The sequence below is a fragment of the Cyanistes caeruleus genome, chromosome 21 (assembly GCF_971803275.1).
Source record: "Cyanistes caeruleus chromosome 21, bCyaCae1.hap1.1, whole genome shotgun sequence".
NCBI lineage: Eukaryota > Metazoa > Chordata > Aves > Passeriformes > Paridae > Cyanistes > Cyanistes caeruleus.
This window is the reverse complement of record NC_141721.1, coordinates 4,586,396-4,610,985: the sequence shown is the minus strand read 5'-3', so window position 1 is coordinate 4,610,985 and position 24,590 is coordinate 4,586,396. Positions and strand designations below refer to the sequence as shown.

General features: G+C 50.9%; 3 protein-coding genes and 1 non-coding gene across 10 annotated transcripts in view; 2 read left to right on the top strand and 2 right to left on the bottom strand.

Moving 5' to 3' along the window:
• The window catches only part of CRCP (CGRP receptor component), a 41,806-nt gene extending 39,542 nt beyond the window's left edge, over window positions 1-2,264 (bottom strand). For all 3 annotated transcript variants that reach the window (XM_086859637.1, XM_023939196.2, XM_086859638.1), the window contains exon 1: window positions 1,988-2,264. In XM_086859637.1, coding sequence (XP_086715763.1) covers window positions 1,988-1,995 — 8 coding nt within the window. In that variant the 5' untranslated portion in view covers window positions 1,996-2,264. The remainder of the gene's footprint in view (window positions 1-1,987) is intronic.
• Window positions 2,207-2,277, bottom strand: TRNAG-GCC (transfer RNA glycine (anticodon GCC)). The gene has a single exon. It is a non-coding gene; the product is annotated as a tRNA-Gly (tRNA).
• A 4,329-nt stretch (window positions 2,278-6,606) lies between these two features.
• LOC111937730 (argininosuccinate lyase) lies at window positions 6,607-14,293 on the top strand. The gene is made up of 17 exons (XM_086859622.1): window positions 6,607-6,699; window positions 7,356-7,418; window positions 8,613-8,807; window positions 9,401-9,484; window positions 9,789-9,845; window positions 10,089-10,186; window positions 10,408-10,485; window positions 10,716-10,793; window positions 10,937-10,989; window positions 11,323-11,385; window positions 11,529-11,643; window positions 12,270-12,354; window positions 12,517-12,576; window positions 12,837-12,920; window positions 13,097-13,177; window positions 13,542-13,648; window positions 14,053-14,293. Exons 2-17 carry the CDS (start codon window positions 7,407-7,409, stop codon window positions 14,201-14,203), a joined length of 1,401 nt encoding a protein of 466 aa, XP_086715748.1. The 5' UTR covers window positions 6,607-6,699; window positions 7,356-7,406; the 3' UTR covers window positions 14,204-14,293.
• Window positions 14,294-16,099: 1,806 nt separating this feature from the next.
• Window positions 16,100-23,373, top strand: LOC111937728 (argininosuccinate lyase). Of its 5 annotated transcripts, none has more exons than XM_086859208.1 (17): window positions 16,100-16,170; window positions 16,550-16,733; window positions 18,364-18,558; window positions 18,659-18,742; window positions 19,047-19,103; window positions 19,672-19,769; window positions 19,856-19,933; window positions 20,182-20,259; window positions 20,654-20,706; window positions 20,931-20,993; window positions 21,137-21,251; window positions 21,628-21,712; window positions 21,874-21,933; window positions 22,060-22,143; window positions 22,400-22,480; window positions 22,573-22,679; window positions 22,761-23,373. In XM_086859208.1, exons 2-17 carry the CDS (start codon window positions 16,719-16,721, stop codon window positions 22,909-22,911), a joined length of 1,404 nt encoding a protein of 467 aa, XP_086715334.1. In that variant the 5' UTR covers window positions 16,100-16,170; window positions 16,550-16,718; the 3' UTR covers window positions 22,912-23,373. The 5 variants fall into 5 exon arrangements, with proteins under 5 accessions (XP_086715334.1, XP_086715331.1, XP_086715333.1 ...); XM_086859205.1 differs by having other exon boundaries at window positions 16,105-16,170; window positions 16,563-16,733; XM_086859207.1 differs by having other exon boundaries at window positions 16,108-16,170; window positions 16,579-16,733.
• Window positions 23,374-24,590: the final 1,217 nt, after the last annotated feature.

Here is a 24,590-nt window from a genome sequence, read left to right as displayed (position 1 = left end):
AATCGTCTGAATAGAACTGTCACGTTCATCACTTTCAAATGGTAAATGCATCCACAAACTTCCACAGGTTCTAGCATTGTTTTTAAATGAAAAGGACCTTCTAAAATACGCTGAGATGAACTTCAACTTCCATTTCGCTGACCCGAGTGAAACTTCAGCAAGTGAGCTCAGGCACGCATTAGTTTTTCATTCATGTTTTACAAACCATATATAGCTTTTGTTGCGAGGTAAATGCAAGTCTTCAGAATGTTTGCATTCAGGCGGGCCCTACAGAAATCCCCGCGGATCAAAGACATTCTATAGGGAGAATTACGTATGGAATTCTTCGGCTGAAAGAGGATGAAATAAATACATCGCCATGCAAATCAGGCTGCGGAATCAAAGGTTAAGAATGAAATTATTTAAGACAACTGCTTTCCTTTTTCATTCCAATCAGCTTTGCCATTCAGAAAAATGCTTTTCTTTTTTTTTTTTCACTTCTGCCAATGAGTCAGTCTCAAATCTTCAACACCTCTGTTGTGCTGAAATACCCAAATTATAAAGTGATCAACGTTTGCAATAGAAATAAAATTTCCTTCAGTCCTGACTCACAGCTACCAAATTTACAGTCAGGAAACAAGGAATTCTGAATAATGGTCTCTAATGTATATTTTAAAGCAGTCAGCTCAACACTATGCTTAATTTTTATGTGAGTAAGCAGAAAGGTAAACATCTTCATGGTAAAACCAAAAATACAAACATTTTTTTAGAGTCTTTAAATAGTTAATATTTGCCCAAATTTTAGTCTAAACCAAAATACTCCTGACTAGGGCTGCATATATCAAAAAATACCACATCTTTGTTATCAGATGTGATATTTAATTAAAATATCACTGACACTTCATATTTTTAAGTCTGCTTTCAATGTGTTGTATATTTAAAACACACTTCTGAGAATTATTTTTTCTAACAGATAATTCTGGTAAGAAATACAGAATAATTCTGCTAAGAAAAATCCAGAGTAAGAACTTGAAGAGTTGCAAAGCTTCCCTTCCAAATCAAGCAGGAGGCAAAAGAAGATTAATAAAAACTCAATAGATGTATAAGAAACATGACAGATTTTTTTATTAATGGTATCAAAAGCATCTTTCTCAGTGTACAACAGCCTGAACAGCTCATTTGTCTGCAGGCTGCTACTCAAATTAAGATTGTCATACAAACCTGTACTTCAGATGTTTCATATTTTTAATCAACTTTTGATTTTTCATGCTCATAGTAGAGATTTAATGATAATAAAGCACCCCTGGATTACATGGCTGCAGGAGCTCAATGATTTGAGGGGATACCTCCCCTGAGTGCCCCCACCCATTAAAGAAATTAAAATGAAAACTAGAAATTTAATCAGCTTCGCAGAACTCGTGAGATTTTGAACTTCAAAATAGGTCAAATCCTATAGTTTTGTGCCTGAAACACACGGTAAGAAAGCCTGGTGTAACAGCCCTGAAATAACAAGCAGACAAAATTTCGACTCTGTTATTGTGTTTGCGATGGCTGGCACAAACCCCTCAGGTTTTTTCCTTCTCCAGCATTGCCAGCTCCTACACAAAGATCACGGGAATAATGAAAAATTCTCATTTTGTGTCTCCCTGAGGGAGAGAGGGATGGGACAGGAGGGGACAGGAGGCCGCCTTTCACCACAACACCTTGTCCGGCAGGAGTTTTAAAGAAAATAAACCCCTCAAACATTACCAGAACTCACTGCTGGGGGCAATAAACCCCTCATGGATTTCCTGTACCCTCACAGCCCTCACGCACAGGCAGACATGGATGGACGCACACTCTCCACAGAGATATACCCCACAGAAACCCCACAGAGATATACCCCACAGAAAGCCCACAGAGATTGACCCCACAGAAACGCCACAGAGATTGACCCCACAGAAACCCCACAGAAATGCCCTGCAGCTCCGAGGCCCGCCCTGCGCTCCCCCCTCAGGCCCTTCCTTACACCTCCATCTTGTCCTCTCCGGCGCGGCCTCCCCTCAGATCCTCCCGCCGCCCTCAGGCAGCCGCAGCCCGGCGGGACACGGCGGAGGAACAGCGGGGTGAGGCCCGATGGAGCTGAAGGAGGATTTGGCGGCCGCGACGGAAGCGGAAAAGGAAGAAGAAATAAGGAACTCGGGGGAAGAAAAAAAAAAAATCAAAACCGAAACAGGAAAAGATCAACTGCATTGGCCGGGAATCGAACCCGGGCCTCCCGCGTGGCAGGCGAGAATTCTACCACTGAACCACCAATGCCGGTGATGATAGTAGTCTCCCCGTCGCAGGTTTTGTGCGTATTCACGCAGAAAATGGTGTAATTTCTGTCTGAAATCCCCCAGATTGGCAATTAGCCGCTGTTAACTGTGACAAAGGCAAAACAGTACCGCGAAAGTACTTTCAAATCAAATCCTCAACCATGTGCGAGGCTGAACTAGTTGTGTCATATTCCTGTTGTCTTTAAAAGCACCCATACACGCATCCATCAAATCCACAGCATCATGTCTTTCCCTGGCGTCACCGTGACTCTTTCCCATCTAAACCATGTGCTGTTAAATTTTCCATGAGCCCTTTTCATCCTCCATAAAACCAGTAACACTTCAATGAGTGCAAACAGCTGAAATTCCTAGTGGCAGCAGCAAGGAAAATTTACCTGGCCAGGGAAATATTAATTCCTTAATTCCTCACTTTATGAATATAATTAATTTATCTAATATAATACAATAATAAAAATATAATAATTTATAAATGCTGCAATTCCTTAATTAATTCCTTAGTTTTGACATTATCTCTCAGGGAAAATGTTATATGCAGATACAGCACCTGTAACTCCCTAAGGAGTGTCATACGGATTTATTTGCTTGCTAGCAGCTGGAATTTAAAAGCCCTTTAGGGATTTAGGGAACTGAATGGGTCAGGCTTGTGCCCACAACCTCTGCCTTGCAATTCCAGAACAAAACCCACCAGCCACCTTTTTCTCCATGACTAAACCCAACAAAATTAAGCCTTTTCTTCTCCTTTCAAATCCTAAATCAATTCAGATTAACATGGGCAAACAGGAACAGTCTCCAGTGCCAGGACAGCAGGCAAGGAGCAGCTCCCAATTTTCCAGCAACTTTCATCTCCACATAATAGAAGTGCTGGGCAAAATTTAAAAGCCAGCAGAAAAGTCTTTCCAGCCCTTTTCATTTTCAAACCCCTAAAAAAGTTTCAGTGAGCATGTGCACCCCATCACACACAGATTGTAGTACGGATAGAAATTTATTTATACTTCCAAATCATTTATTGTGGAGTGCTATAGAATAAAAATAAAGCCAGGAGAGAGGTGTCCAAAGGCAGATTGAGAGCTGCTGGTGTGACTCAGGGCACAGGATGTGATGGATGCTGCCCTTTTTCATGTCAGGATTAACCGACCTTGTAAATTGGCCAAAACTGGCACAGCAAAAGCTCTGTGACCGCTCTGCCATGTCCCAAACCCTCCACATGCAGCTGCCTGAAAGAAGGGAAAGGATGTCAGGATTCGTGTGAAAATAGTGTATTTCCACACTATCAAATTTCAGGGTTTCATTCCAGAAATCTGATAATCCTTGCCTGCTTCTCACCACTCTCTTCAGATAATGGTTCAGAACCTTCAGCACTATAATCTTAATTCTCCTTTATATCTCTTTATATCTCTCCCCTAGAAGCAAATTATTATATTTATTTCCGCCCTTTCCCCAAAATTTCACTTTCCTGACATATTTTTTCAACTCTTTCCCCAAAATTTCATTTTCCTGACACATTTTTCCACCCTTTCCCCAAAAATTCACTTTCTGGATATGTTTTTTCACCCTTTCCCCAAAATTTCACTTTCCTGATGCATTTTTTTACATCCTTTCCCCAAAATTTCACTTTCCTGACACATTTTTTTCCAACCAGTGCTGCTTTTTACAACCCACAACGAAGACACAGCTGGGCACGAAGGAGTGTGACACAAACACCTCTTCCACCATCATTTTTTCCCCTAATTGAGCTACTCCTCCTAAACATTTCCCAGCACAGACAGGCTGTAAATACAGATATGGCTCCAAATATGACACCATGAAAGGGAATATGGAGAGAGAAGCGGCTGGGTGAGGTGAGAAGGTCACTTTGGCTTTAATTGCTGCTCTTTAGGTGTTAGACAGCGGTGCTACACCATCCATAGGGAATGCAGACATGGGGTTTTTTTTCCCAAATGTGCTTAGCATGTCAACATTTTAACATTGTGATTGTTACCGGCAAGGCTTGGGGAGAGAGGGGCCTCAGTATTAACTATTGAAAGCAGGGGGCCTAGGACTTGCTATTGACAGCAGATCTGCAGGGTATTTGTGTTCTTTGTCATGAAAGATGTTTACTGTGTTCAGCATTTCGCTCAGCACCCTATGGTGGCTATTTCTTTTTTTTTTTCCTTTCATTTTTTTTTTTTTTTTGCCCTTTTACATTCAAAAAATTGTTAAAAACAAAGTTGGGGGGTTTTTGGAACAAAAAAATGTCAGCACGGCTCGGTGTCAGGCGAGCTGACGGTGCGTTTGCACGGCACGTTCAGCCCATGGAGCTGTTTTCTGTCTCCAAAGTGAAAAGACAGCTAAAAAAAAAATGGATGTTTTTAAAAGAAGGTGCACTGTAGCTGTTTCTGCCATCCTTTTCCTTCGCAGTCCTGTTGTGAAAAGTGGATTTCTGGAGCCACCAAAGCCCCTTCGGAGCTGCGCTCCCTCAGCATTGCACGCTTCCAGCAAAAAAGTGAAATTGTTGAGAAAGACTCTGATTACAGAAGTACAAATAAAGTTCAGATCTTTGGGAACATTCAAATGTATTTAATTAAACTTCTCTGTGCTGTAGAATTGGAAATTTACTTTCTAGTACTTATTTTCACCTGGAAAAGTGTGTAGCTGAGAGTATTAATGTAGGAATGATTTGCCATCCTCTGTGCCAGAAAGGAAAATAAGTGGGAGACTTTTCCTTCCAAGAACTTCCTTGGTATTTACTGTGAGATGAGGATTTTGAGATTAATCTTTCTGTTTCAAATAAAACACTGAAAGGTGATGATGAGAAGTAGAGAGACATCCAAAGCAGAACAAATGGAGAAGGTAGTAATGAGAATGCACTTCAGTTTGCATTAGAAAGTTTATTTTGCATTGCTATTTTACTGTTTTCTCCTCAAAAATGTTCAACTCTCCAGCTCCAAGCATCTTTAAGAAATCCTATTTCTTCAATGTTCATCTTTAAATTGAGGAATTCTGCTTGTATTTCATTTTAATTCCACTCTCATAAAAATATTAACCTGCATTCTACATTGTTTATTATACAGAAAACATAGTTATTGCTTATTTGATCTCAAAATAAAGAGAGAATTCATCATTTCCTAGATACACACTGGGGCAGGAGCTGAGCAGAGCACTCCAAGCCCACTAATCCCTGGGAAGTTTGCTAAATCCACAGTGGCATTGCTGACAGATCCATGTGGATGGAACATCCCCTGTCACATGTAATATCAGACACAGGTTAACAAAATCTTATTTACACTCGTTCACACCGGTTATAAATCCCGTGCTTAATGTTTTCACAGCACATTGGCAATCTCCTGTCAAAGCCCAGAGTAAGGACAAGGACACTTTGAAAAGGTGGAGAAGACAAAAAAATGTGGTAAAAATCGGATTTCACAAGAGGAAGGAACAGGACTGTGAAAGAATTGAGAACTGTTTCAGTTTCCCAGTGGAAAAAGGAAAAGGGGATAAGTTGTAGAACTGAGAGAACACCAGAAAAAGAGTAAGGGGGTCAGTTTAAGGGAGGAAAATACAACAAAAACGTGGATAAGAAAGGTGGAATATGTTTCGTGTGCTCTGTGAGAGGTTTGGACAATGTGCATGGAAAAATATTACTCTGCAGGAGCTCACTTGGAGACAGCAGAAAATATTCAGCTTTCTGTGGAGGGGCTGCAGGAAATGCTCTGTCTGAGGAATTAATGAGAAATTCACACTGAGCCATGGCTTTGCTGCTCTAAAAGGTCTCTTGTGCTTTACATCAGTCACTTAATTCCACAATGTGATGAGTTTAAGATGGAGGTTATTGCCATAAATGCAACTCCAAGCCCCACAGCCACTGCCTGAAGCTCTCAGGTGACCCCACAAGCTGGGGACAGCAGGGCAGCCCCAAATCTGGGGCTGCAGCATCTTTCCAGCTGGGGTGAGCAGTTCCATCCATGCAGAGATGGGAAAGAACAAGAGGCTCCCATCTATTGTTAGTGTTTCCTGGGGTGGCAATGAGCACAAGGATCAATATTTATATTAAATTATTTATTTATTTATATTAAAGATTGCTCATGAGAGGGCAATGTGACACAGAGTGATGGGATATTCCCAGCAAGGCATTCCAAGGATATTCCTGACCTGTCCACAGCGCAGGAGCTACACCGGGTAAGAAGCATCACTCGAGCATCCCTCCCAAACCTCCCTCTCCACAGCAGCCCCTGTCCCCGAGCCGCAGCAGGGGTGGGAAGGGACACGGGGGACACGGGGGGGACCCGAGCGGGGCCGGCCCCGGGCACACTCCGCCCCGGCGGGGCGGGCCGAGCCGCCAGCCCCGAGCCGAGGGCTGTAAAAGCGGGGATGCGGGGCCGGGGAGCAGCGAGCCACAGAGCGGCCGGGGCGGCGTGCGGAGCAGGTGAGCGGTGCCCGGGGAGCCGGGAGAGCACCGGGAACCGACCGGGAACGGGGCAAGGAGCGGTGCCTGGAGCGGTGCCCGGGGAGCCGGGAGCGCACGGGGAGCGCACCGGGAGCGCACGGGGAGCGCACCGGGAGCGCACCGGGAGCGCACCGGGAGCAGGGAATTGGGAGCGCACCGGGAGCAGGGAATTGGGAGCGCACCGGGAGCAGGGAATTGGGAGCGCACCGGGAACGGGGAACTGGGAGCGCACCGGGAACGGGGAATTGGGAGAGCACCAGGAGCGGTGCCCGGGGATCCGGGAGCGCACCGGGAATGCGAAATTGGGAGCGCACCGGGAGCGGGGCAAGGAGAGGAGCTCGGGGAGCTGGGAGCGCACCGGGAGTGATGCACGAGGAGCCGGGAGCGCACCGGAGCGGGGCAGGGAGCGGTTCCCGGGGGTTTGGAGCGCACCGGGAGCGGGGCAGGGAGCGGTTCCCGGGGGTTTGGAGCGCACCGGGAGCGGGGCAGGGAGCGGTTCCCGGGGATTGGGAGCGCACCGGGAGCGGGGCAGGGAGCGGTTCCCGGGGATTGGGAGCGCACCGGGAGCGGGGCAGGGAGCGGTTCCCGGGGATTGGGAGCGGGCACCGCAGCAGCATCTCCGCGCTGTCCCGCAGGTTGCACCAGGTGCCAGGATCGCTGCACAAACGAGCAAAACGTCGTCCGAAATGGCAGCCGAGGTGAGGGGGAGCTTGGCTTTGCTCCGGGTCCGTTCGGAACGGGTGGGGTCAGCATCCCTGGGAGGGCTCGGGGAGGTGTCCGTGTGGTCCTCAGGGACGTGGGATAGGGGTGGTCCTGGCAGTGTTGGACTGATCTTGGAGGTCTTTTCCAGCCTTCATGATTCTGTGAGTGGTTTTGCCGGCTTTTCAATGCAGAAGAGGACAGCGAACGTCTTTGCTGCAATAATCCACCGTCCCACCTCTGATCCTGTACCCGGACACCTCTTCCCATCCCGGCCCTTCCCTCCCAACACCGCTCACTCCCTGTCCCCTGCGCCCATCACGGGGTGTCCAGCGAGGAGCTGCAAAACTTTGATGTTTTTCCCCCATTTCTCCCCCGCGGCAGCTCCAGAGGACAAACCCTCTTGGAAAGCAGAGCTCCCACCCCCCGAACCTTCATCCTGCTCCGGCAGGCTCCCTCCTGCTCTTCCCTGCTCCGATCCTTTGGGAACAGGGCTGCTGATGCCCGCTGTCCATGGTAGCTCCGCGCACCCGCCGAGCTCTTCTGGGGCTGCTCGAGGCTTTTCTCTGCCCTTTTCATCTCGTTCGAGCGTTTGTAACACTCAAAGACACCCAGGCCTCCCTTTCTGCAACCTGCCGGTTTTATCCTAATTGTGCTCTGGAGCTGCTTCAATCGGTAACTTCAGACAATTTGTAGTTACAGGAGTGTTTTAGAGCCTGTGGCTTGTGCTGGCCCACAGCTCCTTGTCAGCTGAATATTTTCTTCTAGTCTCCCTAAAAGAGTGGGATTTTTTAATATTTCAAAGATCAGGAACAGTTTTCACTATAACCCTGCCTCATTTACCTTTCTAATATTTTATTTTTTCCTTTGGTGAGGAGTCCATTAAAGGGTCAGAGATCAGCAGCTGCCTTAAAAGAGAGTTCCATGCTGATCCTGCACCACATGCCCTGATGCTTATTTTCAGAGTCCTGCAGAAGTCAAATATCTTGGAGGATCCCTAAGACAGACCTGTAACCTCAAGGGCTTAATTCTAGTGACAGTGACATGCTCTGAAATCCAGTGTTTTGCTGGTATAGACTGAATAAAACCATCCCTGAGATGGTCCTCAATTTCACTTTGATAAGGATGGACATGAAACTGATTTCTAGGGGATGTATCCATAAATCTGTGTCTCTTCCCTTCATTACCTGCAGGGGGACAAAATGATGGCAGGAAGGTTTGTGGGGAGCACAGATCCCATCATGGAGATGCTCAGCGCTTCCATTACTGTTGATCAGAGACTGTCTGAAGTCGACATCCAGGGGAGCATGGCTTATGCCAAAGCCTTGGAGAAGGCTGGAATCCTGTCCAAAACTGAGCTGGAGAAGATCCTGAGTGGCCTGGAAAAGGTATTTCTTCCCTTCAAAACCTCTCATGTGTGCTGGAATGAATCTTTCCTTACCTGACAGCATCTTGCTGTTTTAGAGAGTGTCTTTAAATGTCCTCGTGTCCTCTTCAGACTGAGCAGACACTAGGAATCATTTCAGTGTGAAGTGAGAACATCCTTTTCCTGCTGGCACGTGGGATTTTGAGTCTGGCTGCCTGACTTGGCAGGAGGCAAAGCACAGCAGGTGTAGGGGGGAAGAGGAGGCAGCAGAGAAGGGCTTTTATAAAATATCCATTGTTGTTGCTCACCCACCCTGGACAACGGTGAGTCTGTGCAATGTTTTATAGGAAAAAGCTTTGTGGATGATGCTGAAGGCATCACTGACCTTTAAGATCAAATTTTCCTTGCAATGCTTAAATCCTCCATAACAGTACAGAAGTGTCATGGGTAGAGAGATGAATCTCACCAATAATATGGAATATCAGGGTGCAGTGAACAGCCCAAATGCCAGAGATTGCATGAGACCTCTGGGCATGACAGGAGCTGGGATTTGCTGGGGACACCCCCAGCCCCAGACACAGCAAAGGGTGACTGTGATGTTTCTGCTGTTTGCAGATCTCTGAGGAATGGTCCAAAGGAGTCTTTGGTGTGATCCAGACTGATGAGGATATCCACACTGCCAACGAGCGCAGGCTGAAGGTTTGGCTCCTCCAGCCTCTTGTTCCTGATCCTCTGCCTGACAGGAAAGGCTGTCCCTATGTCCCTCTGTGAAATCCCTTCTGAGCTGCTGGCACTGACCCCGCTGGGGCACGGCCAAGGGTCTCCACACCCCCTTTTGGGGCTGCACAAGCACAGAGCCCAAAGCTGCCCTTCCCCAGCACACGTGGTGTGGTTCCTCACAGGATCCTGGAGCTGAGTCCCTCCCAGGCAGGGAGATGTGCTGATGTGCACTGTCCTGCTCAGAGCACAGAGATGCTGACACAAGTCCTGCTCTTGTCCTCAGGAGCTGATTGGAGACGTAGCTGGGAAGCTGCACACTGGCAGAAGCAGGAATGATCAGGTATGGACAGAGGCTTTTTTTCTCCTTCTCTATTCCTCCTCTACCTCACTTCAGGAGACCTCAGACCAGAGTGGCCTCTGGAACTCTTCCTGGAGAGCAAGAAATGGTGACATTACCACATAAATATGACCAGATGATGAGAAGAAGATGCACCTTCTATCACACAGGACAAGGAGGGGTTTATCTTGCTGTCACTGCATATGTGACACCCTTCGTGGCCTGACTGTGTCCAATCTCCCACAGGTTGTGACTGACCTGAAGCTGTTCCTGAAGAATTCCCTCTCCATCATCTCCACACACCTCCTGCAGCTCATTAAGACCCTGGTGGAACGTGCTGCCATGTGAGTCCTTTCCCACAGTCCCTGTTTTCCGTGACTTTGGCCTTTTTGGGGCAGGAGACTCCTGGGTTTGTCCTTTGTCTGACCCCAGTAGGCAGCAGCAGGGTCTCCTGTACAGGGAGTTGCAGACCTGTCCCTGTCCCTGTCCCTGTCCCTGTCCCTGTCCCTGTCCCTGTCCCTGTCCCACTGTTCTGCTGCTCACCTCTCTGTCCTTTCCCTCCCAGAGAAATCGATGTGATCCTGCCTGGCTACACCCACCTGCAGAAAGCTCAGCCCATCCGATGGAGCCAGTTCTTGCTCAGGTGAGCACCTCCCACCCTCTGCACCCTCGGGGCCCTGCTGTGCTGAGAGGACAGCCAGGGGTGGTGGTGACAAACCAGAGGGAGCCCTGCAAACTGCAACAGGAATTCCCTGTGTGGCTCTGACCAGCCTCATGTTTGAGGGGGGATCCCAGGCTCCAGGCATGGCAGGATAATGGTTGGAAAGAGCCATTCCCTGCCTTCATGTGCTTTCTCCCCTTGTCCTTCCCCAGCCATGCTGTTGCTCTGACCCGGGATTCTGAGCGCCTGGGAGAGATCAAAAAGAGGATCAATGTCTTGCCTTTGGGAAGGTAAGGTCTACTCTTTGTGTGATCATTGGGCCTTGCTTTGCTCTGCAAAGTCTTCAGGGGTGCCTTCCCCACTTCCCAGAGCTCAGCTTTGGATGGATATGAAAGGAGGATTGCATGATTTCTGTTTCTTTCTCCCCTGGCAGCGGTGCCCTGGCTGGAAACCCCCTGGAAATCGATAGAGAGCTGCTGCGCAGTGGTAAATGTCTCCCTGGGGCCGAGGGGAATGGGAGTACCTGTCCCACCTGGGAGGGAGGGAATGGCACCATAATGCCCCATCCTGGAGCCAGAGCCTTTCGTTTTCCAGGGTTTTTACTGCAGAGAGTCAGGCAGTGCCAGGGAGGTGGGAGGAGGAAGATCTGCACTCTGCCTCTCTGGGATCCTAACAAAAACCTTACAAAAACCCCACTAAATATGTTTGTGCTCCTGGGACTGCTCAAGGGCTCACAGTCACCTCCCCTGGGGCAGCCTGGTGCATTCAGGCTGCTGTCAGGGCCAGTGTGACCTCCTGTGTCCATCCCCTTCCCTGCAGAGCTGGACTTTGCTTCCATCAGCCTGAACAGCATGGATGCTGTCAGCGAGAGGGACTTTGTGGGTAAGCACAGCCAAAGCCTCCCAGCACTGGGGGAACCTGACACCTTTCCAGATAACTTAGTAAGGGGCTGGAATCCATCACTCAGGGTTCCCTGAGTTGCCCCATCACCTTTTCCCCCTCCTGATCTCCTGCCTCGCCTGCAGTGGAATTCCTGTCAGTTGCCACCCTGCTGATGATCCACCTCAGCAAGATGGCTGAGGATCTCATCATCTACAGCACCAGCGAGTTCGGCTTCCTCACCCTCTCTGATACCTACTGGTAGGTTTTTGGTGTCTGCTGAGGGGTTCTCCTCAGCTCTGCCAGGCTGGGAGGGTGAGGCAGTGCTTGGGGTCTCTCTGTGCACGAGGCTGACCCAGCATCAAGGGCCTGGCACAAAGGCACCCTCAGGGTGAATATTCCTCAGAAGTGATCACTTATTTGTCATTCTTTTAACTTAACCAAGTTTGTGTTCAACCCAGCAAGTCCTGTCCAGGAACTGCTGGCAGAGAGAGCTTCCTCCTGTGCTGGGAACGCTGCCAGAGCCCTTCCTTGCCTGGCTGGGTTTGCAATCCCAGCAGACTCCTTGTCTCTGGGGTGCCACAAACACAACCCTCCCTCCCTGAGATCACTTAGCCTGGCCTGCTGATACCACCTCTGCAGCAGCTTGGGAGGGGAGCCCCCTTTTCCTTCCTCTGTGAGAGGTGGGACTGTGTGGCAGCTCCAGACGAGGTGCAGAGCTAAAGGCTTTGCTGTGGGAAACATGAGGGACTTGGCACACTCAGTTCACTGATTTCCTACACCCCAAACAGGAGTAGAAGGGATTTAGAGGTTCTTTTCAGAGGGCTTGATCAGGGATTTCAGCCAGAGGGTTTTGCTCACCAGTGCACTCCACACCTTCCCTGCAGCTCTGGCAGCAGCCTGATGCCTCAGAAGAAGAATCCCGACAGTCTGGAGCTGATCCGCAGCAAAGCCGGGCGAGTGTTCGGCCGGGTGAGCCCCAACGAGGAGGAAGAGGGAGAGGAAACTGCTCCTATTGGGGCTGGAGAATCTCCTTTTCCTTGTCCTTTGTGAAGGGCTGTGTGCTCTGAGCCTGCCCTGGGGCTGTGCTTTGCTCTGTGCCTCACTCCGTGCCTGTCCTGCTTCCCTCTGCAGCTGGCTGCAGTTCTCATGGTCCTCAAAGGACTCCCCAGCACCTACAACAAGGACCTGCAGGTAAAGCACTTGTTCCTCTCCACAGCCTCTCTCTGGGCAGACACAGTCCTGCTCCTGAGCTGTCCCAGCGCTCCATCTCTGTGCCCAGCCCCTGGCTGTGCGCTGGGAAAGGCGCTGAGGGAGGGGATGCTGCCGGTGTCACCCTGAGTGCCTTGGCAGGAGCCTCTGGGATCACATCCCTGCTCTGCTGCCTGGCCTGCTCCACCTGTTGGGCTGCACCAGGCTGGCTCAGAGCCATTTCCATCGCTGTTCCAACGCAGGAGGACAAGGAGGCCGTCTTTGATGTCGTAGACACCCTGAATGCTGTGCTCCAGGTTGCCACTGGAGTGATTTCCACCCTCCAGGTAAGGATTCACCCTCTCGCTGTGAGCATGGAGCACATGCTGTAAGTCAGGGGATAGAGTTCCAGACTGGTCCTAAAGTGAAAACTCTTCAGGGCCTCACCCTTCCTCTAAGAGCTAATGTGCCCCGAGGAGGAGCTGATGGTAGATAACATCTCCCTCTGCCCCTCCTCTTGCAGATCAACAAGGAGAACATGGAGAAGGCACTGAGCCCTGAGATCCTGTCATCTGACCTGGCTCTCTACTTGGTTCATAAAGGAGTAAGTGCCCCAGGGAGAGCTGGAGCTGGGATTTCTTTGGATGCAGAGGAACTGTTCAGTGAGGAGATGGGATGAGACCCCTCTGTTGTGTCCCAGGGTGATGAGCAGTCAACAACCATGCAAGCTGGAAACACATCCTTTGCAGGCATCTCAAGCAGCGCTGCCTGGGGGGCTTCATAGCCATTTACACCCAGATTTCTTAATCATAATTTACTCCTGAATCCTCCCCTCTTCCACCCCAGCACTGCCAGATTCAGCTTGCATTGCCCTAAGGGAAAACAGGCCAGCCAAAAGAAGTAGCACATCCATTTTCCTCATGGAAAAGCAGCCCAGCTGCCTGGTCACTGACTGCTTCCCCCTGCAGATGCCCTTCAGACAAGCCCACATCGCCGCTGGCAAGGCCGTCCACCTGGCTGAGACCAAAGGCATCACCATCAACAACCTCAGCCTGGAGGACCTGAAGAGCATCAGGTTTGTATCTCTGTTATTTCACTTCCCTGCACGGAGCAGCAGCCCTGATCAGCCTTCCCAGAAGTGCCTGGGCCGGGCAGAACCTCAACATCCTGAATATCAAGGCTGCTCCTCCTGGGGCTGGAAATATTGAAGGGAACAACATCACCTCCATTCCACCCCCTCAGGGCATGGGCAGGAGCTGTTGGGAGGGGCTGGGAGACACTTCTGCCCTAAGCAGGGAGCCCCCAGAGGGGTTTGGCTCTGAAGTTGCTCGGTGTCCCCTTGGAGCTGATGTCAGACAGCAGAAGCGCAGGAGCGTTTCCCTTGGGGAAAAGGCTCCGTCCTCACTCCCTCAGCCTCTCTGCAGGCCCTGGGCAGGTGGAGCAGCCCAGAGCCCCCTGACAGCCCCGCTGTGCCCCCAGCCCCCTGTTTGGCAGCGACGTGGCGCAGGTGTTCAGCGTGGTGAGCAGCGTGGAGCAGTACACGGCCGCGGGCGGCACCGCCAAGAGCAGCGTGTCCGCCCAGATCGAGCAGCTGAGGGAGCTGCTCAAGAGGCTCAAGGAACAGGCTTAGAGTGTGGGGAGAGATGCCGTGCCTGCAGCGTTGTGCCTGTGCCACTGGTCTGGAGTTAATAAACACTGGGGTGTCTGTAGTTCACTGAAATTCCGCTCTCGCGTCTTGATTCTTCGGGGTGAGGATGGGCCGAGCTCAGCCCAGGTGTGGAAGGAGGTGAGCTCTTCCTCCCTTGCAGCTGGGGATGTGTGTCTTGCAGGAGAGGCTGGCACACTGGCATTGTCCCTTTTTACTCAGCAACATTCCTTTCCCACCCCAGCCTTGCAGAGTTTAGGTTTTGCTCAGCCCCTTCTCCCGGTGCTGAGGCAGCAGCGCGTTGTTGACTCAGAGCTGCGGGTCTGGAACACACACAGGGAGATGAAATAACAAAGGTGTTGCCTCACCAAGTTTAGGGCAAGGGCTGCAGCACAGGCAGGATAAACTGCCAGCAGATAAATCTCCAAAGTACCCCAGGAGACACAGAGTGCTCGCACCTTTGGAGCATTTGTGCTTTTAACACATGGGAGAAAGATCAGCAACAGCAGAATTCCCTTTTTCCAGCTTCTCACCACTCTCAACCTCTCCTTATTCTGGCCTTAAAACAAATCCATTCTCTTGGCATTTAAACAGCACGTTTCAATTACCTTTCCACAAACCTCCTTTGTGTTTGCTCCCTTCCTTCCTGCTGTGTTCCTGTTTTGGCTCGTGTCTCACTCTCCAGACTGGTCCCCTGGCCAGGAAATCATTTTGCACACTCAGCTAAAGGAACAAGAAAGCCACAGGTACCACCAATACTCAACACCTGCAGTGTCAGAACAACAGAGATTTCCTCATCTCCCCCTCACAATTCTTTTTCCTCCCATAAACTCTCTTGATCCACACCACTCCCCTTATTTTTGCTATTTGTATCTTCTGGTTCCTTCTCTTCAGATCCTCAGCTGAACAGATTTTCTCTTACACCCAGCAGCAGAAGTCTGGCTTTGTCCCTCATGGCCAGTGCTGGGTGACACAGGGTGAAAATGAAAGGAAAATTATTTAAAGATTACCACATTTTAGTCTCTTACTGAAATAAGTAGTTTACAGTCACTGGTACTTCCCATCCATCCGCCCTTTTCTTAAAATTGTGAAATATTTTAGATTAGAGGGTTCTGTGGAGCTCCACAGATGTTACAGAGTATGTAACATCTTCATGGTGTCTTCAGAATTTTATAACATCACCATCACCCTGCTCTGACTCATTGGGATTTGGGTTTTGGTCTCAAAGCCCTGCTCATTGCAGGCCACAGGAAGGCATTTGAGGCAGGAATTCACTCAGGCTGATTTTCAGCTGCCTCATTCTGGATGTAATCTCATGCTCACCATTCTTCCAAACCCTCAGCAAACTCCTGTCAAAGCCTGGAACAGGGCCATCCATACAGGATGAACACACACAAAAAAAAGAAGCATTAAAAGTGAGGGACTCCAGAAGAAGAAGGAATCTGAAAATGAAACACTTCAAAGGGTTTTCCTCGGTGTAGACAGTGATGGTCTGCGCATCCTCAAGCCTGGGAGTCTGAAAAAGAAAAAGAAATAATCAGGAGTGGAAATGTTTGAGAAGCAGTGAATGAACTGGTGGCTACAAACAGAGTCTGAGCTTTGTTCCCGATGGATACAGAGGGCACTACGCTGGAAATCCAGCTGTGAAAGGACCTGGCGGGGCCACCAGTGACAGCGGGATGTCACCGGCAGTGTCCTGCTGCTCCGGACAAGGACCCAAGGACCTGGACTGGGCTCCTCCCCGGCTGAGTTTGACGGCGGGGCTGGGTACAGGGGACAAGGATCGGGGATGCGGCTGCCGGGTGTGCTGGGAGGCACAGGGACAAGGCGGGGCACAAGGACCAGCGGCGGGGCTGGCCCGGGGACTGCCCGCCCCGGCGGGACGGGCTGCGGGAGCGGGCCGGGAGCGGCACCGGGCTGGGAGCGGGAACAGGACTGGGAGCGGGACCGGGGTGAGATCGGGACCGGGCTGGGAGCGGGACCGGGGTGAGATCGGGACCGGGCTGGGAGCGGGACCGGACTGGGAGCGGGACCGGGCTGAGATCGGGACCGGGCTGGGAGCGGGACCGGGCTGGGAGCGGGACCGGAACCGGGCTGGGAGCGGGAGCGGGCCGGGAGCGGCACCGGGCTGGGAGCGGGACCGGGGTGAGATCGGAACCGGGCTGGGAGTGGGACCGGGCTGAGATCGGGACCAGGACTGGGAGCGGGACCGGGCTGGGATCGGGACCAGGACTGGGAGCGGCACCGGGACTGCAGCTGGGACCGGCACCGGGAGCGGAACTGGGACCGGAGTGGAGCTGGGATTGGGATTGGGATTGGAGCTGGAATCAGGACCGGGACACAGCTGGAATCGGAACCAGAGCTGGGATTGGGACCGAGTTTGGAGCTGGTATCGGGAGCTGGGATCGTGACCGTGAGCAGGATCGGAGGCGGGCCCGGGATCGGAGCTGGGGTCGGAGCCGGGAGTGGATCGGGCCCGGTCTGTGCCCGCCGGGGAGCGATGGCAGCAGCCGAGGTGAGCGAACTTTGCTTCCCGGGGCTGCTCGGCCGAGCGGGGCTGTCCCGGAGCCCCCCGGGCAAGGCCGATCCTCCTCGTGCTCTGGCACTTCCCGCAGCTTGTGCAAACACCGCTCGGCACAAAAGCGGCTCTTGCAGTTCCCTTCCCTGCCCAGGCCTGGCCAGCCATCCTGGCCAGCTGGCTTTGTGCCCTGCGAGTCGCTGCTCCGCGTTCCAGGCTGCTCCAAAGAGTCCTGGAGGTGCCCGAAATGAACCCCCCAGCTTTGGTTTCCCGGCTGTAAATGTGTCTGTTGCAATGTTTTCTGCTGACACACTCCTTGCTTTGATGGGAAGCTTTAAATGCCGAAGTTACACCTGGATATTCCTGGTCTCCACTTAAGTGCTGAGCCCCTGGAATGGCCTTTAATTTAGCATTCATTTTTTCTCCTTGGGGCACCAAGTGGTTGCTGAGGATCTCTAACATTTCATTTTCATTTCTGATTCCTCTCTCTGCCTTCCCTCAGCTTTCTGACAAAGCCAGTTTTCAGACATGGCTACACCCTCACCTCTGCAGGCTCTCTCCTGTTGTCCTTTCAGGCACAGGGACATGGAAACAGTCACCAGGGAAAACATTTTTTAGGTTACTCAACCATGTTTTGTCTGGCTAGTGAAGCCCTGGCACAGATCAGCTTCCAGCTGTCCTGCCAGCTCTGGCCATGGTATAGTGACCAGCATGAGAAGAAACTTGCTAGTGGTGTTTAAAAAATCAAGTAGATCAGTAATTGTCCACTCTGCAATGCAGCTGTATTTAATCCCTTCCTTCAGGTGTCCTCCAATCCCTTTTTGTGCACTGGTAGCACTGCAGAGTTGCTTTTGAAATCTTGGATAAATTGTCTCTGCCCAAGTAAAATTCTCACCCACTGCAGTGCAAGCCTGGCAGAATTAAAACTTCTTGTGCTGTCCAACCTGGGCATGCAAAAAAGCTTCTGGGCAGGTGACACAGCTCAGGTGAGGCCACCCAGGCTCTGAATCACTGCTGGAGAGGCTCCCACACAACACCTGCCCTGCTGTGGGGCACAGCTGGAGCCCTGCACAAGCCCTTGGTCACCCTCTAAAGTGGGTGACACATTCCAGGGGCTGAGGTCACCACGGGAATCCTGGTCTGGGTGGGAAAACCCCCACTTGTGCTGCTGTGCTGGCCCACAGCTCTTCATCAGTCAGAGAATCTGTTAGTTAAACAGCACAAAAAGGATTTAGGGGATATTAATGTCAGTCTAATCCTACTGACTGCTTAGTTTTTCCTCCCTTTACGAGGCCTAAAAACAGAAATCTGTGCTGGTCTTGCATCTTTCCCTGACAGTAATTTCAAGGACTCCCAGCGGAGTCCTGCAGACATAAAATATCTTGCAGGGCTCCTGGGCCAGACCTCTGAGCTCAGGGGTAAATAACTCTGACATTGATGTGTTCTCCAGCTCTTCAACCACTTGCCAGAGGTCCTGGAGTCCAGGGGACTTTCTGGTCAGTGCTGTCACACTGAAAGGAGCTGAGCATGGCCTCTGTATCAGATAAATGGATCCCTGGATGTTATTGAGTGCACAGGATTTGTCTGAACTCATTAGGACTCTTTAATTTGCTATTTTCTCTCTCAGGGGAATAAACTTTGGGGTGGAAGATTCAGTGGAAGCACAGATCCAATCATGGAGATGCTCAATGCTTCCATTAGCTACGACCAGAGGCTGGCTGAGGTGGATATCCAGGGGAGCAGGGCTTATGCCAAAGCCTTGGAGAAGTCTGGAATCCTATCTAAAACTGAGCTGGAGAAAATCCTGGGTGGCCTGGAAAAGGTATTTCTTCCCTTCAAAAACTGTCAGGTGAATGAATGGCTCCTGACCAGCCTCCCTGGATTGAATAACTCTTGTTGACTGCTGTTTCTGCTGTTTGCAGATCTCTGAGGAATGGTCCAAAGGAGTCTTTGGTGTGATCCAGACTGATGAGGATATCCACACCGCCAACGAGCGCAGGCTGAAGGTTTGGCTCCTCCAGCCTCTTGTTCCTGATCCTCTGCCTGACAGGAAAGGCTGTCCCTGTGTCCCTCTGTGAAATCCCTTCCGAGCTGCTGGCACTGACCCCGCTGGGGCACGGCCAAGGGTCTCCACGCCCCCTTTTGGGGCTGCACAAGCACAGAGCCCAAAGCTGCCCTTCCCCAGCACACGTGGTGTGGTTCCTCACAGGATCCTGGAGCTGAGTCCCTCCCAGGCAGGGAGATGTGCTGATGTGCACTGTCCTGCTCAGAGCACAGAGATGCTGACACAAGTCCTGCTCTTGTCCTCAGGAGCTGATTGGAGACGTAGCTGGGAAGCTGCACACTGGCAGAAGCAGGAATGATCAGGTATGGACTGAGCTTTTTTTTCTCCTTCTCTATTCCTCCACCTCAGTTCTTTAATTGAATATTTTTATGCCTTCTCTCTCATGCCCTGACACACTCCAGCCTGTATTCCCTTTAAATTAATGATGGCTTCAAACTAATGATGCTGCAGTGACTCATCCTCCCAGGGGAGTGGGATCTGCAGGGCTGCATCCTGGTGGTAAAAGGCCACAAAATTCCACTGACATCTCTGAAAACCCCCAGGACCCCTGACTTTGCTGGCTGGTTACACACATCTTTCAGGCTCAGTCCTCAGGATGATCAGCTTGTGTTTGTTGGGAAATTTCTGCTACAAATTTGACAATATCTGACAATATGAAAAATATAAAAATATAAAATAACAGATTTTGTTTCTGTCCATGGAAAGCAACAGCAGCTTTCACAAATCAGTGACCAGGGATTCATCCCATATGAGATTTCCCTTCACACAGAGCCAGGAGTGGATAACAGTGCCTGGGGGTTCTGCTGAGCAATATTTGGTCGCTGATTCTGTCCCATTGTGCTTGGTCTGGCTGTGTCCAATCTCCCACAGGTTGTGACTGACCTGAAGCTGTTCCTGAAGAATTCCCTCTCCATCATCTCCACACACCTCCTGCAGCTCATTGAGACCCTGGTGGAACGTGCTGCCATGTGAGTCCTTTCCCACAGTCCCTGTTTTCCGTGACTTTGGCCTTTTTGGGGAGGAGATCCTGGGTTTGTCCTCCTTTTCCTCCCAGAGAAATCGATGTGATCCTGCCTGGCTACACCCACCTGCAGAAAGCTCAGCCCATCCGATGGAGCCAGTTCTTGCTCAGGTGAGCACCTCCCACCCTCTGCACCCTCGGGGCCCTGCTGTGCTGAGGGGACAGCCAGGGGTGGTGGTGACAAACCAGAGGGAGCCCTGCAAACTGCAACAGGAATTCCCTGTGTGGCTCTGGCCAGCTGGGAATCCAAGCATGGATTGGGAAATGCCCTGTCCTCCATCCTTTGGCCATTCTCACCTCCTGGAGTGGGATATTTTCCAGCTTCATCTCCGTGTTTCATCTCTCCTGTCCCTCCCCAGCCATGCTGTTGCTCTGACCCGCGATTCTGAGCGCCTGGGAGAGGTGAAGAGGAGGATCAATGTCTTGCCTTTGGGAAGGTAAAGTGTGTTTTATATTGTGATCCTCAGCCCTCACTTGGCTCTGAGATAAAGACAAGAGACAGATCTGTCCATCCCCTGAGCCACTGTGCTTTGTATTCCATAGACACTGCAGCCCAGCTTCCCTCTCCAAAGACTCTCACCACAGAAATATTTTTCTCTTCCTTCTTGAAGTCAAGGATTACAAGGCTTCCATTAAGCATCCCTTCCTGTTTGGGAGAGAAAATCTGGTTTAGTCCAGAGTTCAGGGTTTGATGAGCCTCAGACCACACTGTGATATCAAAATGAACTGGGGGAGGGAAATCTTCAGAGAGGTGACATCACTAGAGCTCAGTTTTTGTCAGGTATCAGTTTGGATATCAGAGGTGACTTCTGGTTCTTTCTCCCCTGGCAGTGGAGCTCTGGCTGGAAACGCCCTGGGAATCGACAGAGAGCTGCTGTGCAGTGGTAAATGTCTCCCTGGGACTGAGGAACAGGACTGCTCACAATATCTGGGATTTTGGGAAGCATCAGCAGATTGTCCTGCTGTTATTTTGGATGTGCTGCAGCACTTTAACAAGAGGGTGGAGGATAATGAATAGATATCAAGTCACCTCCCCTGGGGCAGCCTGGTGCATTCAGGCTGCTGTCAGGGCCAGTGTGACCTCCTGTATCCATCCCCTTCCCTGCAGAGCTGGACTTTGCTTCCATCAGCCTGAACAGCATGGATGCTGTCAGCGAGAGGGACTTTGTGGGTAAGCACAGCCAAAGCCTCCCAGCACTGGGGGAACCTGACACCTTTCCAGATAACTTAGTAAGGGGCTGGAATCCATCACTCAGGGTTCCCTGAGTTGCCCCATCATCTTTTCCCCCTCCTGATCTCCTGCCTTGCCTGCAGTGGAATTCCTGTCAGTTGCCACCCTGCTGATGATCCACCTCAGCAAGATGGCTGAGGATCTCATCATCTACAGCACCAGCGAGTTCGGCTTCCTCACCCTCTCTGATGCCTACAGGTAGGTCTCAGCTCTGGCCAGAGAGAGCTTCCTCCTGTGCTGGGAACGCTGCCAGAGCCCTTCCTTGCCTGGGTTTGCAATCACAATGGGGTGCCACAAACACAGCCCTCCCTCCCTGAGACCACACTAACTCTTATTCTGCTGATACCACCCGGGGGAGCCTGGAGGGGGGAGCCCCCTTTTAAGTCTCTCTGTGAGAGCTGGGACTGTGTGCAGTGCAAAATCAAAGAGCAGCTCAGTGAGTTCACTGATTTCCTAAACAGGAGTACGGTGAAGAGGGTCCTGCACGTTGCTTTTGGAGGGATGGGTCAGTGATGTGTGTGGTGTGTGGGTGAGGGTTTTGCTCACCAGTGCACTCCACTCATCTCCCACCCAGCACTGGCAGCAGCCTGATGCCTCAGAAGAAGAATCCCGACAGTCTGGAGCTGATCCGCAGCAAAGCCGGGCGAGTGTTCGGCCGGGTGAGCCCCAGCGAGGAGGAAGAGGGAGAGGAAACTGCTCCTGTTGGGGCTGGAGAATCTCCTTTTCCTTTCCTTTGTGAAGGGCTGTGTGCTCTGAGCCTGCCCTGGGGCTGTGCTTTGCTCTGCGCCTCACTCCGTGCCTGTCCTGCTTCCCTCTGCAGCTGGCTGCAGTTCTCATGGTCCTCAAAGGACTCCCCAGCACCTACAACAAGGACCTGCAGGTAAAGCACTTGTTCCTCTCCACAGCCTCTCTCCTGCTGGCTGGAGGAGTCAGGAGAGCTGGGCTGCTCGGCCTGGGGGGTTTTTGGGCTGTACTCAGAGCCATTTCCATCACTGTTCCAACGCAGGAGGACAAGGAGGCCGTCTTTGATGTCGTAGACACCCTGAATGCTGTGCTCCAGGTTGCCACTGGAGTGATTTCCACCCTCCAGGTAAGGATTCTTCTCATCTTCTCACTCTTCAGCATCATCATTGTGCATATTCTGTGAGTAGCACAGAGAGCAGAGCTCCAGATTGCTCCCAAACCAAAACCTGAGTGCCTCACCCACAGCGCTCACTGTGGTCCCCTCTGCCAGCTGCTCAGGGGGCCAGAGCATTGTTTTGGAGCTCCAGATGAATTCCCCTCACCTTGACCCCTCCCCAAGGAGGAGCTGATGGTAACGTGTCCCTGGGATCCTCCTCCTGCAGATCAGCAAGGAGAACATGGAGAGGGCGCTGAGCCCGGAGATGTTGGCCACTGACCTGGCTCTCTACCTGGTTCGGAAGGGAGTAAGTGCCAGAGGGAGAGCTGGAGCTGGGATTCCTTTGGGTGCAGAGGAACTGAGCTGAGTCCCCTCTGCCCTGTCCCCTTCCCCCTGCAGATGCCCTTCAGACAAGCCCACGTGGCCTCGGGCAAAGCCGTCCAGCTGGCCGAGACCAAAGGCATCACCATCAACAACCTCAGCCTGGAGGAGCTGCAGAACATCAGGTTTGTTTCTCTGTTATTTCAAAGTGCCCAAAAGCCCTGTGCAGAGCCCAGAGCCCCCTGACAGCCCCGCTGTGCCCCCAGCCCCCTGTTTGGCAGCGACGTGGCGCAGGTGTTCAGCGTGGTGAGCAGCGTGGAGCAGTACACGGCCGCGGGCGGCACCGCCAAGAGCAGCGTGTCCGCCCAGATCGAGCAGCTGAGGGAGCTGCTCAAGAGGCTCAAGGAACAGGCTTAGAGTGTGGGGAGAGATCCCCACCCCTCGGTCTGTGTCTGAGTCTGAAACACAAAATGTGTGCCCTTGTCTCTGATGCCTTGTCTCTGAGATCCAGGAGAACACTGAATTTCATAGAAGGTGAAATTTATAGGCATGTTTTCATGGTGTTACATGAAAACAATTGTTAAATTTAATTAAGAAAGCTTAATGTGTGAGTGTGTAAATTAGAAAGTTTTCTTAGGTCGCTAGGTGAAAGAGTTAAACTAGTTTAAAAAATAGAAGACAAGATAGAGAATTTAAAGTGTTGTCTCTTTTCCTTCTTCTTTCTTCTTCATTTTCTTCTTCTAGAAGTTTTTGAGTAATAATGAGTGATTAGATAGAAAATACTGCAGTGCAGCACACAAGTGATGGGTCATTGAGTCATTAAGAAAAATAATATACGTGTCTGTTGTTAATTAGATACAAATAAATATAAAAATAAAAGAACTGCACAGTTTGAAGCCATTTTGTCCCTTCACAGCCAAAGTGATCCAAAAGGCAAAATGAATTAAACTTGTGCAAAAAGTCTAGAAAAGCCTGCCAAGTTTTGTAATAACATCCAGATAAACATGAGAAACAAGATCCTAAGGAGATTTAGAGTTTTCTTCCTGACCCAGAGAACTGAGATAAACAGAACTCCCCGTGAGAGAGTATTCCAAAAGAGCTCGGCTCAGAAAAAAAACGAGAAATCCAGGTGCAAGAAGTGCAGCAGAAAAGAGAAAAAGTTTCAGTCTGGAGTTAATAAACACTGGGGTGTCTGTAGTTCACTGAGATTCTGCTTTTGCATCTTGATTCTTCAAGAGCTCATCCTCCCTCCTCTCCCCAAGAATCTTGCCACTTCCAATAAATTTTAACCTTCACTCTTCAACAAGTGACTCTGAAAATAAATAGAGGTAAGCAAGCAGGCAATAAAGAAATAACCAAAAGTAAGCAATAAATAATAACAATAAACCTAAGCTGTGCTTAAGGGGAGGTTTAGGATGGACATCAGGAGGGGTTCCTTCACAGAAAGGGGTGATCAAACATCAGAAGGGGCTGTGCAGGGAGGTGGTGTCACCATCCCTGCAGGTGTTTAAGGGAAGAGTGGATGTGACACTGGTCTGCTCTGGGTCACAGGCTGGTGTTGGGTCACAGGTTGGACTCGGTGACCTCGGAGGTCTTTTCCTACCTTAATGATTCTGTGATAAATAAATAAATGCGTAAATAAGTAAGAAAATGAATAAATAAGTACAAGTGGGTGATCGATACATTTAAACGCCTGGGTAATAAAAAGGAGAGGAGGGGAGAGGGAGAGGGAGAGGGAGAGGGAGAGGGAGAGGAAGAGGGAGAGGGAGAGGGAGAGGGAGAGGGAGAGGGAGAGGGAGAGGGAGAGGGAGAGGGAGAGGGAGAGGGAGAGGGAGAGGGAGAGGGAGAGGGAGAGGGAGAGGGAGAGGGAGAGGGAGAGGGAGAGGGAGAGGGAGAGGGGACCATTCGCCGCTCGATGGAATCCAGCGATCCAGGACCGAGCGTGAAAGTTCCTGGAGGCGCCTTCACTCCGGGACACTCGTGGCTTTATCCGGGGGCTCTGTGGGGACAGGACCCGGTCCCTGTCGGGCTCTGCTATCGCTCATCCCGCTGGGGGGGATCGGGATCGGGATGGGGACAGTGACAGGGATCGGGAT

What these genes read in the sequence shown, in the direction of transcription:
- LOC111937730 (XM_086859622.1), top strand. An exon ending in CCAACGAGCGCAGGCTGAAG is followed by an intron (nt 9,485 to 9,788) that starts GTTTGGCTCCTC and finishes TCTTGTCCTCAG; the next exon opens with GAGCTGATTGGAGACGTAGC. An exon ending in AATGTCTTGCCTTTGGGAAG is followed by an intron (nt 10,794 to 10,936) that starts GTAAGGTCTACT and finishes CTCCCCTGGCAG; the next exon opens with CGGTGCCCTGGCTGGAAACC.
- LOC111937728 (XM_086859208.1), top strand. An exon ending in CAGAGAGCTGCTGTGCAGTG is followed by an intron (nt 20,707 to 20,930) that starts GTAAATGTCTCC and finishes CCTTCCCTGCAG; the next exon opens with AGCTGGACTTTGCTTCCATC. An exon ending in CCTACAACAAGGACCTGCAG is followed by an intron (nt 21,934 to 22,059) that starts GTAAAGCACTTG and finishes GTTCCAACGCAG; the next exon opens with GAGGACAAGGAGGCCGTCTT.